The 15,273-nt window shown below is 41.7% G+C and overlaps 1 protein-coding gene across 1 annotated transcript in view; it reads right to left on the minus strand.

Annotated features, from left to right (window-relative positions):
* The window catches only part of GFPT1 (glutamine--fructose-6-phosphate transaminase 1), a 59,952-nt gene extending 52,131 nt beyond the window's left edge, over positions 1–7,821 (minus strand). The window contains exon 1 of the mRNA XM_024558443.3: positions 7,622–7,821. Within this exon, the coding sequence (XP_024414211.1) occupies positions 7,622–7,628 (7 nt within the window). The 5' untranslated portion in view covers positions 7,629–7,821. The remainder of the gene's footprint in view (positions 1–7,621) is intronic.
* Between the last annotated feature and the right edge of the window lie 7,452 nt (positions 7,822–15,273).

Raw genomic sequence — 15,273 nt, forward strand, 5'->3', positions numbered from 1 at the left:
TAACGCATTCAAAGAGTCTTCAAAACAATTCACTGAAGCCGAAGGCAGCCACTCTCAACTCCAGCTGGTACCCAGATACGGATGGGTTCCTAGAACACTCCCCTAGTGGGGGAAGCCTGTACTACAAAAGATTACTCTGGTTTTTTTGGGGGGGGTCCCGCCTGGTAGAGTGGTCTAACCAGTTTCACTATTCCTTGTATTTCCTCTAACTGGAAGATACATCTAAAGGGCTTGATTGAATTAGGATAAAAATTGGGGGCAAGAATTATTCACAAGTAGGTATGTATTTCATATTGTCTGTGGTCACCTTCAGTGATGTTGAGATTCATCATCGGTTTAAGACAGACACAAACACAGTCACTTAGCCTGTGATATTCTGAAAGCACCTGCAAAATACTTTCTAGGGCTTTAGATATTGTCAACATTGATTTTAAGACATCCATATTTTCTTTCTTTGTAATCCACATAATAATGGTGCATTTCCCAGTCGGTAGCACCTTAAATGAAATACCACATACCAAATTCCAATTCTAAACCTGCCCCCCTTTTTTTTGACATAGGTGGCACTAGTATTACCAATAATCATTACTATCATTTTTTTGGTTCACTATTGGAACAAAGAAAAGGAAAAGGGGAGGAATGGAGGAAGAAGTAGGAGCTATACTTCTTACATAACGGGGCAGGAACTGAAAGGAAGAAAAGGATGTGACGCATAGAGAAATTTTCTAAGATCAAAGTAATAGAGTTGGCAGAAGGAAGAAAGAGGATTAACCTAAGTCATACATGGTTAAGAAAATGAAAGATATTCAATCTGCCGATTGGACACACCAGCTCCTTGACAGCATTTGTGGCCCAAGACATCCACCTGTTATGATGGGTGGGTTATCTGTATGTCATCTTGGGGTAGCTGGGAAAATATAATGGCAAATAACCAGCCTCTCAGGCATGCTGGGCATGTTTACGATGGAGGCATTCTTAAGTCAAAATAGTGCTAATGAGAGTAGAAATCACTAGATTGATCCATTTTCTAGGTCTTTGAATTGTCTTATCAAATCTTCCAATGTACAGTTCTACTAGGGTAATCACAAAAGCATAAAAAATCAACTCAGTAATTGCTCCAATGCCACATAAAGTAGTTGTATGGAGCATAGGAGATCGTCTACTCCCAAACCAGTATGTGTGTCCAAAGTATAAGTTTTCTTATTAACAGAACATACTTGGGATAAATGTCTCCCTATAACTGAACAGATGCTTGCACACACAGGCATCACTCTCAGAAAACGGCAACTTAAATTCAATGACATGAAAGCACTTATGAGCACCTTGCTTAACAAAATATTCAGACACTCCTGATTGAAAGCAATTTAGGTGTAAGTAAAGATTATTAAACCTTATTAAAATAAAAACGGAATTCAATTTAGCTGACTAAGCAAATTATTAAAGTTCCTATGCCTGGTTGAATTTATGTCCTTATAAGAAATTTCACTTCTACATATTTTGTCACTCGGCAACTTCAATATTTTGAAAGGCTAGACAACAGAACTCACCCAAAATCCATCTACAATGCCACTTAGCTTTCATTAAAATTTTTTTTCTTAAAACACAAGTTTACAAATTCATCATTATTAAAGATTCAAATTACACAAAGGCTACAAAATGAATTGTGAAAAATCTCCTCTTTCTACCGTCATATAAGGAAGATATTGAACCAATATTAATTCAATACACACTGTTCCGGTGTTTCAGCTATGAATGTTTCCACATAAATGAACCTAAATGTATATGGCTTTCATGGGTTTTTTTAAAACACATACATTTGATGACACAATATATGTGTCCTGCACTCTTTTCTCTTACTAAAGATGTTGCGACCATTCTGTGTCACTACAACACCTCTCCCCTATTCTCTTTCATGGCTGCATACCAGGCCACGATAGTCATATTTTACCTAATCATTTCCCTTCTGAGGTTTCCCACCTCTTTGAAATTATAAACAATACTGCATTAAAATGATATATATCAAATAAATACATGTCATAAAACACAGTCAAAACTATTATAATTATGGAGGCACATTCCATAAGTAAGATCCCTTTAGAAGATGAAAGACTATGAGATAAAATTTTCTACATTCCTAAAAAAAAGGAAAAATTGTGTGGAGTGACACAATTACAAACTTCAATTATTTATGTGTTTTCTAACTGTTTAAAATATTTTTCCTATTTACAAAACGCTGGTTCAAGTGTCCCCTATTTTGTTGCAAATACATGCTGCCACTGCAAGGAGCTCCCCAAGTGCTCTCCTGCATATTTCACACTCTGGGACTCAAAGCAGTGTTTCAACCCTGACATCTCTAGTTCTACTCTCCCTCACAGTCTACCTACGTCATCATCTTTCCTGAGAAAAAGAACGTACTTCCTGCTCCCAGATCTTCAAATATTTCATCTCTCCCCCTTCTCTCTGGTCAAGCACATCAAACCACAATTTTTCACTACCTTACCAAGCCGGCTCGTACTCCTGCATCCCTGAGCACTCTTACAATGAGGTCCATCCACCTATCTCAGGTCCACTTTCAAAATGGCCCTCCCAACTGCTGACCAATCTCTTAATTCATAGATTGTCTAACTTTCCAACTTTCCCCCAGATATTTTTCTAAAGTCTAGAATCTAAACTACTCTCAAATCCTCATTTCTCTCTTCCCAACTTCTTTCTTGTTTTTGGTAGATTCTCACTTTTTAGAACTGAAGTTTTCATCTTCATCTTCAGAGTATAATACCCTGTATAACCTTCTTTCCTTTCTCACAAGCTGAAAACAGAGAAACACATTCTACACACTACCCCCCAAACCAGCCTCTCCTACTCATAACTGTTGGTAAGTGTGGAGGAGAGACTGCTCTGTGAGGTGACTGCCACCTGTTCTGCAGGCTGGACCCAGAACAGAAGGCAAGTTGCTTTCCGTAAACACTACTTACAGACACACTGTCTGATCTTAATTGATGTTCACTCTGACACAAATCAGCACCCTTCCCTTCCCTCATGCTATGCGCTGGTGGGCCCTGGGACAGGTTGTTGTCCTGACATGGTCCATGTAACTTCCACACCTGGTGGTAATATTCATGTACGTGTACCCGTGACTATTCCCCAGCTTTTACCCTGTATAGTTCTCCGGTGCCTGCCAAGGAGCACAGGGATCCATTTACTCTTACAGTTGCCCCATACACGCTTCATATGTAAGTTTCCCTTAATAAACTCTATTAATTAACCGACTGGGGTGCCCAGCCTCTTTCTTCAGTCTCTCCCAGGCCTCCACTTACGGAGGGAGATTTTCAGTCTCTGGCCTTTCCCTGGGTCTGTGTGTACTAACATTAAGTGATCCCTCAAGTTTGTAAAGACAGAACTTTTTGATAACATCAAAATATTCTGAGGACACAATAGTGGGTTGAATCTTTTTTATCCAACTTTTATTCAATTTACAGACAGTGCTTACATTATGAATCTATCAATAGATACCCTGTAAAAACTTCACAGCCCATAGTTTAGGGACCACAGCTCTAGAACTCAAATTTTCAACTCTATCAGGGCCCTCAGTTCCACAACACTCCCTCCTTTGTTGGAATAGTTGCCCTCACAAGTCCTCAAACTCAAGTCCTTCGGCTCCATGTACGCAACACCTCTAATGACTTTATTACAGCCCAGTGCAACTAACTTCTCTCTGCAGTATTAAACATAGATGGCCTTCTCCTTTTATAGACTCTGTCTGAAGCAATACTACCTTGGAACTCTTCTGCCTCAGACCACTGGTCTTTGGCCTCTTTTCTTGGCACTTCTATTTCTTCTTTCAAGTCCACTGGCAGCAGTTCTCAGTTTAGCTGTAACTCCATTGACTATTGAGTAACAAATGCCATCAGTATCCTTCACAGTGAAGCGCCAATTCTCTACCGGCTGGCACTATTCCTCAACATAAAAGTCCTGCCTGATCATCTAGAATGTTCCCGGCTTAACCAGTCTCTGAATTTCTATAAGATACAGACAAGGACTGTATATTATCACCTACACCTGTTTCACGTGTATTCATTGTTTTCTCAAATCAGACAGCAATTCCTTAAAGGCAATTCCCTGGTTTCAGTCATCTCTCCAAAGGGCAGAGTGCCAAATATAAAGCCATCAATCCTAACACTTTCTAGGTACCTGAAACGTACAGTCAGAAATTCCCAAACCACAAAAAAAGAAGATCATTTTGAAGGGTGCTAAATAAGGATGAGGTGAAAGAAAGTTTCCATAATTAAAGGTTTAAAAAATACTGGTTACAGCAAGGGTGTCCAACCTGCGGCCCATGGGCCGCATGCAGCCCAGGATGGCTGTGAATGTGGCCCAATGCAAAATTGTAAATTTACTTAAAACATTATGAGACGTTTTTGTGATTACATGTCACAATGTTTTAATGTGTGGCCCAAAACAACTCTTTTTCTTCCAGTGTGGTGCAGAGATGCCAAAAGGTTGGACATCCCTGGTATAGGTTAATAGGTTTATTTGTAGATCTTCCTAGAACCTTTAATCTTGCTTAGTGCAAATTTCCAAAAGCAGAATTTCCCAAACTCCTGTGTTATAAAACTCTTTCCCACTTTTTACTGCTCATTACCAGAACCTATTGCCTCTCCATTTCCAGGGAACCCAACTGAGAAAATGTTTATTAAGCAATTAATTATTTTCTTTCAACTACTTTATATCCAGTATGATTTCTAAGGATATGTTAATAGTACTGGTTTTAAGATTCATCCTAGCAGCAAGTCTCAGCATCCCTCAATTACTCCCAAAGCCATGAGATAGTATAATTACAAAAAACTTTTTAAGGATTCATTTCAGGATACTTTTTAATTGCAGTTCCCTTACTGCACTTTTTTTTTTTAAGACTTTTTATTTATTTTTAGACAGAAGGGAAGGGAGGGAGAAAGAGAGGGAGAGAAACTTCAATGTGTGGTTGCCTCTCGCACACCCCCTACTGGGGACCTGGCCTGCAACCCAGGCATGTGCCCTGACTGGGAATCGAACCTTTGACCCTTTGGTTCACAGGCCAGCACTCAATCCACTGAGCCACACTGGCCAGGGCCCTTACTGCTTTTAAATATAACTTCATTCACAAAAATTGTATGTATATACACCATCATTTTTTTTTAAAAAACAGCAAAAACTGTTTAAAGATGTAGATAGCTTGGATGACTTGACATTCTCACCAAGCCACAGGTAAAACATCTATAAAAGAACTGTATTCCAAAGAGCCAAGAGGAAGAGGAAGATAAAATAAATTAGGTAAATAGACACTATTCTCTGAGAAATGCACACTTATAAGCACATTAAAGGTTCCAAGAAGTCCTTCGATTAAAAAAAAGCCAGTTTAACATTTTTTAATCTGTTGCCCCTCAAGTTTACTGGACCATGGAATATTTATTTTTCTAATTAATATTTAACATCCCACTTCAACTGGGTAAACATAACAGTTTTATCAGTATATCATATTTTTTAAATGCATATACAGAATCATTAGCCCTCATTCTTCTGCTCTGACATGTTGCAATGTTGAAACAATATAATCTAGAGAAATATGAATTGGCAGCAGGTAATCAGAAAGTAAATCTGTAAATTCTCCCATCTGATCTCATTCCCCAATTTCTCTGCCTAGCAATTTTATTTCAATGATTAAGATGTGGGAGGAAAATAAAGACAAACTCTTGTTTTAACAGTTAACCTTCATAATTTACATCAGAGGGAATAAATTCTGGACCTTATTCCAGATTATGCAAAGTTGTGGTCTAGGATGGCTTAAAAGCGGGACCTCAAAAATGCTTCAAATACTAATTCTTTCTTTATTGTTTATAACCTGTTTCCCCAGCAATGAAACTGTGGAATGGGGAAGTTGGCTAAGTGAAAACTCTCAACACCTAGTCTCCACCCAAAAAGTCTCACTCTGCTCTGCATCTTTGCTAAACTAGATCAATTTTTTTTTATAGTACTTTGACTTCCTTTTTCCTGGATCATGATGAGGAAACGACCTGCAACCAGAAAGCCAGGTACTTAACTAGGTGCACACCTCATGATTCAGGAAAAGTTAATAACCAAGTGAAGCACAGTGAGGATTAACCAGTTTGCATAATCACGACTTCACAGCTCCAGGCTAAATTATGTGTTCTTGCAAAACCACTCTACTAATTAGGCACATTAAAAGTACCTATATCTGATGCTCAAGTCCACTCGACCCTAATAATTTAAGAAAGCAACTTACAGGTTTTCTAGTTTTGCTTTTTCAAACTACTCTTAAATTTAAATCTGTTCTTCCTTTTCAGAAGCTGAAAGTAACATAATGTTAAATACAGGAAAAATACACACTAATGAGAACACGGCCACCTCCTGCTCAGTTCTTATTGCAAAAGGCTACAAAGCCTAAGTTTCCCAGATAGTTTCAATTCATGGCTCAGTTGAGCACTGCCCCACAAAGTGAAAGGTGGCAGGTTTGATTCCGGATCAGGGCGTATGCCTGGGTTGCAGACTGGTCTCCAACCGGGGCTCATGCAAGAGGCAATTTATTGTTGTTTCTCTCCCACATCAATGTTTCTATCCCTCTCTTTTCCCCTCCCTTCCCCTCTCTAAAAATAAACAAATAAAATATAAAATTAAATTAAATTAAAATTGGGGTTTTTTTCCCTTCAGGGGTAAGGTCAGTTGTAAATTTCAATATGAAGGTAAGGATACAATTCTTTATACTGACAATGGCCAAGTTAATGCCAATTTCAGTGCCTATCAGTCATTTCAGATATAATTCTGACCATTTCTTTTAGCTAACACTTTTAGGTAATATTAAAACAACTAAGTCTCGAAACATGGAATAAAAGGGCCTAATGATGTTTTAACTGTTCCAAGCAAAACATTTGTGAAAGGCAGACTAACATTTTTCGTAAGTGTTTTAAATGGGTGCACATGCAAGTGATAAATGATGTATATGATCTGTCGTCGTGGTCACTTCTGGGCCTCTTCCACCAAATTATTAATTAGCCATGGTTTCTGTTGAGACGGGGTGGCAGGAAGTAAGATCATGCATGTGTCATGCCACTGTCATACCTCTGGTTACAGTTCTGTTTTCTATTAGGCCTGACCGAAAGGCAGTGACTAAAAATAAATATTGTTTTAAAGGTAAATCCTAGAAGAATACAAGATAAGTTCAAGAGACCTCACCTGATGTTCCGCAGGTTGCCTCACTCACCTGCTGGACTCTTGTGCAGACACCCCCGTCCACACCTCAGTTCCCTCGGCCCTCTCTCCTATTCCAACACAAACATCTCTTCCCTCCTGGCTCCCTTCTCCGCACCTAGCCTCCTCCTATGCTCCCTTAGAGCCTCTCTAGGGTACGCCCCCCTCTCAGGTACCCTCTTAAGTCCACCACACCCCGCCCCCGCCCCCGCCCCAGCTCGCAGAGTCCGGCCCAGGACCCAGCACCCGCGGCCACTGCGGGACGCCCCCCGCCCATTACTCGGACTTCGCACACTCCACACTCCCCGCTCCCGCTGGCGCCTCAGGCCTCAGCAGCACACCCCAGCACCGCCCGGCACACGCCCCCACCCGCGGTCCTCACCACACATGATGCAGGAGGCTCGGTCCGCAAGGCAAGTGATGAGCGGCTGCGAGGTCGGGAGTACACGAGAGCCTGTGGGGCTAACGGCGGGCTTGGGAACTGCGCCGCAACGACGGACTCCCGAAGGGATGCCACTGCAGAGGTAAATGCTTTCTCCGCCGCCCAGACTCGCCAGCAACTGCCTCCTGGGCCGCCCCCCCTCGCCGCGCACTGCGCAGCCGCCGCTGCCACCGTGCGCGTATCCCATTGGGCCGCGTCCACACTGCTCACGCGCAGATCCCGCCTCCCGCCCCAGAGCCCACGCTGGCGCTTCCCTGCTGGCAGCGGGGACGTGGCAGCGGCACGCGGCAGCATCTGCTAGAGGTTCCTGGAGCCGCCTAGCCCCTGGCGAGTAGCAGCAGGCCTGGCGCCTCGGGGAAGGAAGAAACTTGGTGGCTGGCAGGGAATGAGGGTAAGATAAGGAGAGAGGAGGATGGAATTGTTAGCAAAGCAAATAACGGGACGCGCGCCTAGTGCAGTGCAAGGCCCCAATCTCCTGCACCCCAGGAAGTGGAGAAACAGGAGGAAAAAAGCTGGAGTCCTGACGGACAAATAAGTCAGGGAGGGAACTTAGGGCTTATGCCTAAGAAGAATTTGCAAAGAGTTGAGGGTAAAGAGATACCAAAATTCTTGATTGCAAAGCGCCATGCAGATTCTGCCAGTCTTTCTGTTGGCAGGCAATTCAGTTCCCGACTTAGGCTCCAGGTAATATGCTTGGCCTGCCCCATCCATTGCCTTCCTGACCCCCAGTTTTTGCAAAGGGACAAGGGGCAACTTCTCCTGGCCCACCTGAGAGGGCTGTAGGAATTGCCTAGATTTGACAGCCTTACGTTTGACTCATGAACGATTAATTAACTCTATGAATTAATGCACCAGTCCTGCTAAGAGAAACTTAGATGATGTTTCTGAGAATTTATTACATGTGCATTTGCTTTAGGAAGATTTAAATAGTGTCTTTAGTCAAATGTAGATGGTTATCCTAACTCTGTTAATGACCCTAGAACAGAATCAAATAAAAACTTGTATGCCATACAGAACGTGGCATGCACTTCAGACCCCAGGTGTCTCATACCTCACACTACTGCTCTCTTCCCACCCCAAGTCTTGCACATTGGTCACTCTTCATGGAATCCACACCCTATCTCTACTTAAGTGCTTCCTGTTAGGGCAAACACCTTTTCTGTCTCCCCCAGAATGTAAGGACATGCATTAACCTCTCATTCTTTGAGCTGCCCCCTTTAAAGCACTGTGCTTTGATTTGATTTTTTTTTTTTTTTGCATACTTCCCTACTAGACTAGGTTTCTTGAGGCTAGAACAAATGTTTGCATACCCAACACCTAGTATAAACCCTAACACAAGGTGAGGGATCAAAAATGCTTTTGAATGAGTGAAAAAGAAAGTCAAATGTTCTTAGCAGAATTGACTTTCAATGGCAGGTTGTATGATCAAATAACAAAGGGCTTTTCAGTTTTTATTACTGGCCTAAAGGCCAGAAAATGTCACATTGAACTAATCAAAGTATTTCTAGCATGAAAACCCTTTGATATTTCAGGCCCGTAAACAGATTCCTAAATCACCCAGAGCAAAGTTCAAAAATAAAATAGTGAACTGTTTGAAAATAGGCAACACATTTCTTAATTCAAGAGGCAAAGTCTTGGATATACATCTTAGCCTCAGACTCCTCATCTAAGAGGTTCTGTTAAGACCTCAGTAATATTACCAAGGAGTCTACATATGATTACAATGTTTGAACAACATCTTTGTACACTGTCAGAAAACGTGTCAATGCCACAAAGAACATGCCAGCAGTACCGCCAAAATTACCATACTCAAACTATAATTATTGAACCCCCTGCTTTCCTTTTCTGCTTATTAGTTCATTATGACTGTCAATTTGTCTCGTCCATCTCCATTCTACAGTTATTTTGAAAGGTGTTTATGCCCCGTTTGAGAGGAAGAAACTTTGAAGGCCAATAGTTTCCCAACTGTTTAGTATAGGCAGACTCAAGGAAAGCCACAAGAATGAAAATCTACTTCTGTAAATGGAGGGCAGGGAAAGACCCAAGAAAGAGGCTGGCCACTCCAGTCTTGTAATTAATAGAGTTTATAAAGGGAAACTTAGAAGGCAGGTCTTGGGTGGCTGCAAAACGTAAGAGATCCCTGAGCTGCTTGACAGACGCAGAAGAATTACATAGGACAGAAGGTGGGAATAGTCACAGACACTAGTACATGAATGCTAGAGGTCACATGCTTGATCAGGTCAGGACAGCCTCCTGTTCCAGGAACCAGCACAGAGCAGGAAGCAAGGGAGGAGTGCTGATTTATGTCAGAATGAACACCAATTAAGATAAGACAGTCTGTAAGGGGGTGCTGTGGAAAGCAACCTCCATTCTGGCCCAGGTCCAGCTTCTGGGACAGAGAGCGGTCACGTCATGAAGCAGTCTCTCCCCCGAACTCCACCCCTTGTGACCGGTTCTTATAATCTCACCTGCCTACCTGTTCCGCAAGCTCCCCTGAGTGGTCAGTGAGGGGCTTCAGTAGCAGGGAGGAAGCTTGCTTAGCTGCCAGTTGACTGCATTGGAGCTACAGCAGCAACAGTATAGGCATACAAAAAGAGGAACAAAGCAGCAGTCCAAGTATTAGTAACAATTTTCTCTATCGTGCCGCCCCCAGGACCAAAGGCAGTGGTTTAGTGGGTCACTTGGACTTAGGGCCAAATCATTTAACTTGAGTTTTCATACATGCTAACAAAGAAAAAATACTAACAGATTCATCTAGTGTAAAAGCACGTTAGTTTAGATAATGGCACAGGTGTCCCCTGCCCTGCCCCCATAACTGGATGTCACAAAAACAGTAAAAGTCTAAGATCAGAAAGACAGGTATTTCGTAGGGACTTGAATTGGGAGCTCTTCTTTGAGAATGACATTTATAGCCTGATCTTTAGAGGTTAATGTGGCTGCAGTCTATGGAACCTGGCCAGACTGTGTAAACCATACATGTCGGCCAGGGGAAGTGGGGCTCCCTGGCCCAAAGAGGTAAATAGAGGACTAGGACCCCTACTTTCTCCCATCTTTCATGGTGAATGCACCAGTCCACAAATGATGTGTCTCCATGGGTCCTGACTGCATTAGGATGACAGGGTCCAATCAGAGACTGAGCAGTTCTTCATCAATTGTTAGTACACACAGGCCCAGGAAAAAGCCTCAAGACTAAAAATCTACCCTTGTGAGTGGAGAGCAGGGAAGGACTGCAGAAAGAGGCTAGCTTCTCCAATCTGGTATTAATAGAGTTTATTAAGGGAAACTTACATACAAGGAATGTCTTGGGTTACTGCAAGATGAAACAGATCCCCAAGCCGCTTGGTAGATGCCAAAGAATTATATAGGGTAAAGGGGAGGGGAGTATAGTCATGGGTGCTAGTCCATGAATGCTACCAGGTACTGGAAATTACTCTACATGCTTAACTAGGTAGGACAACAACCTATTCCAGGAGCCGGCACATAGGAGGAGGCAAAGAACGGGTGCTGATTTATGTCAGAGTAAACACCAGTGAACATCAGACTGTGTAAGCGGGGGTTTCAGAAAGCAACCTTTGTTCTGGTCCAGCTCTAGCCCACAGGACACGCAGAGGTCACATCATGGAACAGTCTTTCCTCACACCAACCTAACCATGAACAACCTCTCCAACCCACTGCAACAAAGAGCCCTTTGTAACCATGTGCCAGTCAGGACACTGAAATGGAAGAATTTTGTGTGTCTGACCCCCATCTACACAGAGCTTTGCCTCAGCTGGACCTTTGGGAATAAGGGCTGAGAAGAAGAAAATAAATTATCTGTGAAGGAATGAGGACATCTGGGTCTTGTTCAAACACCTGAGGGAATGGAAAGGATTTTCTCTCCTCATCCAAAGTTCTGAACTGGCTAAAAAAAAAAAAAAAGTGATGATGGTAAGGGGTGTCATTTATCATCTCTTTTTTTGTGTGATTTTATTTATTTATTTTGTTATATAGAAGGTAAGGGAGAGAAACATCAATGTGTGGTTGCCTCTCACGCACCCCCTACTGGGGACCTGGCCTGCAACCCAGGCATGTGCCCTGACTGGGAATCAAACCAGCGACCCTTTGGTTCACAGACTGGTGTTCAATCCACTGAGCCACACCAGCCAGGACTATCATCTCTTTATGCAACTCCATTTCCCATATTAAGTCCCATGGAATCTAATGGTTCTCAGCCTCCTTGCTATGCATTAGGACTTCCAGTTGTCATTTCTAAAGAAATGAAGAAACATAATTGAAATAGCTTTATAAGACTTTTAGATGTCCCCGTGTTTGTAATTTTTGTTATCCCTCATTTTAATCCCAGTATAATTAGCAATAAAAGTATTAAAATTAAAAAGGCCTGGGCACAAACTTCTGGTTATAAAGTAAGTCCTGGATATATACTGTATAAGATAGTGACTATAGTTTTGTTGTATATTTAAAAGTTGCTAAGAGTACAGATATTGAAAGTTCTCATCACAAGAAAAAAAATCTAAGGGGACTATGGCAGGCCAGGTTCCGGCCAAGATGGAGATGTAGGTAGAAACACTTAGCTTCCTCACACAAACAAAAGAAATCAATTTAAAAACAATAGAACAGAAGTGCCAGAAAATCAATCTGCATGGAACTCCGACAACCAGGGAGTTAAAGAAACATTCATCCAGACCGGCAGGAGGGGTGGAGACAGGCAGCCAAGTGGAGAGGACACACTGGCAAGGCGGCAGACGGTGCAGGAGAGGCAGGGCTGGCTGTTGGGGAAACTGAAGACTCAAAACCTCTAGCTGTAAAATACTGTGGGGGCTGCGACAGCAGGAGAAACTCCTAGTCTCTCCTATTCTCCCTCCCTTCCCCTCTGTCTAAAAATAATAATTCTAAAAAGCCAACTATTAAAAAAAATGTCTAAAGGATACCGAGAAGACACAAAAAGATGCTCACCAGGAAACTTCTGGCTTCAGAACAAAGGATATTGATTCCAACTAGAATATACTCCAATACTCCTCCCCAGAATGACTTTAAATTTTCCCGGTAGGCAGAAACTGAGGCATAGTTTTCTGGAAAGACACTCATTCTCCTGCCAAGAAATTGTCAACAAATTGGAAACCATGAGATTAACTAGTCCAGTTTACTACTTCTGTCTGGTAGAATGTGATCAGGGCCACAATAGAGGTGGATCATTCTGGGAGCTGCCTACAGCTGAAAGATCACTAGAACAGGGACAGCAGTGTGGTGATTGTAGTGGGGAGCAGATACAAGGGGGTTAAATAGTAATGGAAAAAATACAATAAAAATTGGTTTAAAAAGGATCACTAAGAATATGACAGAAAAAGTGTTTTTCTAGATTTTTTTTCCAGGGTTATAAAAGTCACCCTGCAGAGTTATCATAGATATATGTAAGGAGTAAAGGCTGGGATTTCCTAATGGGACGTCAACAGAACTGGAGAGCAGCTAGCTTCATATTGTTGCATAAAAATACACACATGCAATGCACTGCTTTGGCCCATTATGGTCTGGAGCAAGTATAAGATGGGAAAGACTTTGTCCATCAGAATGCAGCACCTAGGAAAACAAGAAATGCTCCTCTCCTCCCACAGGTGGGAGGCATATGTAGGTTCAACTCCCTTAGGGCAAACAGTACAATAGTGATGGGCAGACTCCACAGCCTGATGCCAGGGGTCATGTTCTTGGTCTTTCCATGTGTTATGTGGCAATGGAATATATACTTTCTGTGCCTCATAGGGAACAATAATAGTTATTGATCTCATAGGATTAAATGACTTCATAGGTGTAAGTTGCTTATAAGTGTTTGTCACATAGTGCATGTTCAATGAAAGTTTGCTATTTATATATTTTGCTCCTTATCAAAAAACTATCCAAGTGATTGGTTATTCTTGCCTAAAGATCTTAGTTTCAAATACTTATTGAAATGTCCCATAGTTATAAAGTGTTTTCAAGAATACTTCATCTAAAAGGATTTTATATATTCTGGGGTTTTATTTTCTTTTGTTTCAAACACAACAGGGAATAATTCTTTCTTTAGGACTTTATAGGAAGAAATTAAGTATAATTTAAACATTCAAAAAGAAAGACTTATCTGATTAAACTTTCTAATCTTTGATTGAAAAAATGGCTCAATTAATTTAAAAATGTTAGTTTTCATTTTAAGATCTACATTTGGCACTGTCTGCCACAAATTAAAAAACCAATAAAATTTTATTTTACCAGGACTTATTAGCAAGACCTCCATGATTTCCCAGGCTCTTTGTCTTTTAGAAAACAATTAAGCTTCATATCTGACAACAGAAGCTATTAACGAAAGAAAACAAAAAACATTTTATTTCACAGGACTCTGAAAATGGTGGTTCCAGGGCTGGCTCACAGGTCAATAATGTCCCCAAGGATCCAGGCCTTTTCTTCCCTTCCCTTTGTCATTCTCAGTGGACTGTCACAGCCTCAGACATCAGGTTTTCATACTAACAGTGTGCAAAGCAGGAAGAAAATGAATGGATAGTAAAAGAGCCTTCTTTAAGTAGAGTAATGCTCTCTCAATCGGGAAAAAGTCTTTCCAAAACTTACCAATAGACTTTCTTTTACAACTCATTGGCCAGAGCTGGGCCCTATGTCCACACATAGACTAGTGACTGTCAAAGAGAAAAAGGAGTTGAAGTGACTGGTTTAGACTAGTTATAATTTATCCCCTGGGACTGAGGCGGGACCTACCTTGCCTGGCACATCACAACCAAATGATAATTAAGAGGGACTCTTTTCAGTAGGCAGCTGGGATGTATGTTGGGAAGGCAACCAGGAGTTTCTTTAGCACACTCTGTAGGGCCACTGCCTACTTTTGCACCATTCCCAACTAAGCACTTCCACTTTACACTCAAGCCATTCTTAGCTTCTTGCATTTCCCAGCTTACAGATTCTGATTACGCTGCTCTGTATGCATAGAATGTTCCCCCCACCTTTCCTCCTTGTTTTTAATGGCTGATCCCTTTTGTAGAAAACCTTTCTTATACCTTGGCCTCTCAGTTCTGTCATTTCCTCCTCTTCCAACAATCTAGGCCACCACCCACCTCAGCTACTTATTGCATGGCCACACCAAAGATTTGTCATTAACTGCATCTCCTCCGCAATATCAATTTCCCATAGCTTCAGCTGAAGGGCAGGTTAATGTTCCTAGCTTACAAAGCAATTCCCAGAGTCTGAGCTGAATTCATCTATATCCCAGGAAACAAATTCTCCAGCCCCACTGTCTGGTTGTGAAACAAAGGACAATTAAAACTTCAGTTCTTGGCATTCAGAACTGCTAGAGTTCTGCCTGTTTCCTTCCTTTTTTTAAAGATTTCATTCCTTTTTTAAAAGATTTTATTTACTTACAACAAAACAAACAAGCGAGCAAAACAGAACCAGACATGGAAATAACAAACTGACAGTGATCACAGGAGAAGGGGGCAGGGGAGAAGGGGAAGGGTCAGGGAACATGTATAAAGGACGCATGGACAAAATAAGGAGGGGGATTGATTGTGGGAGGTGGGGATGGGATGGGTATGGCAGGGGAAAGGGGAAAAATGGGGACA

Source organism: Desmodus rotundus, chromosome 5 (assembly GCF_022682495.2).
Source record: "Desmodus rotundus isolate HL8 chromosome 5, HLdesRot8A.1, whole genome shotgun sequence".
Classification (NCBI taxonomy): Eukaryota; Metazoa; Chordata; class Mammalia; order Chiroptera; family Phyllostomidae; genus Desmodus; species Desmodus rotundus.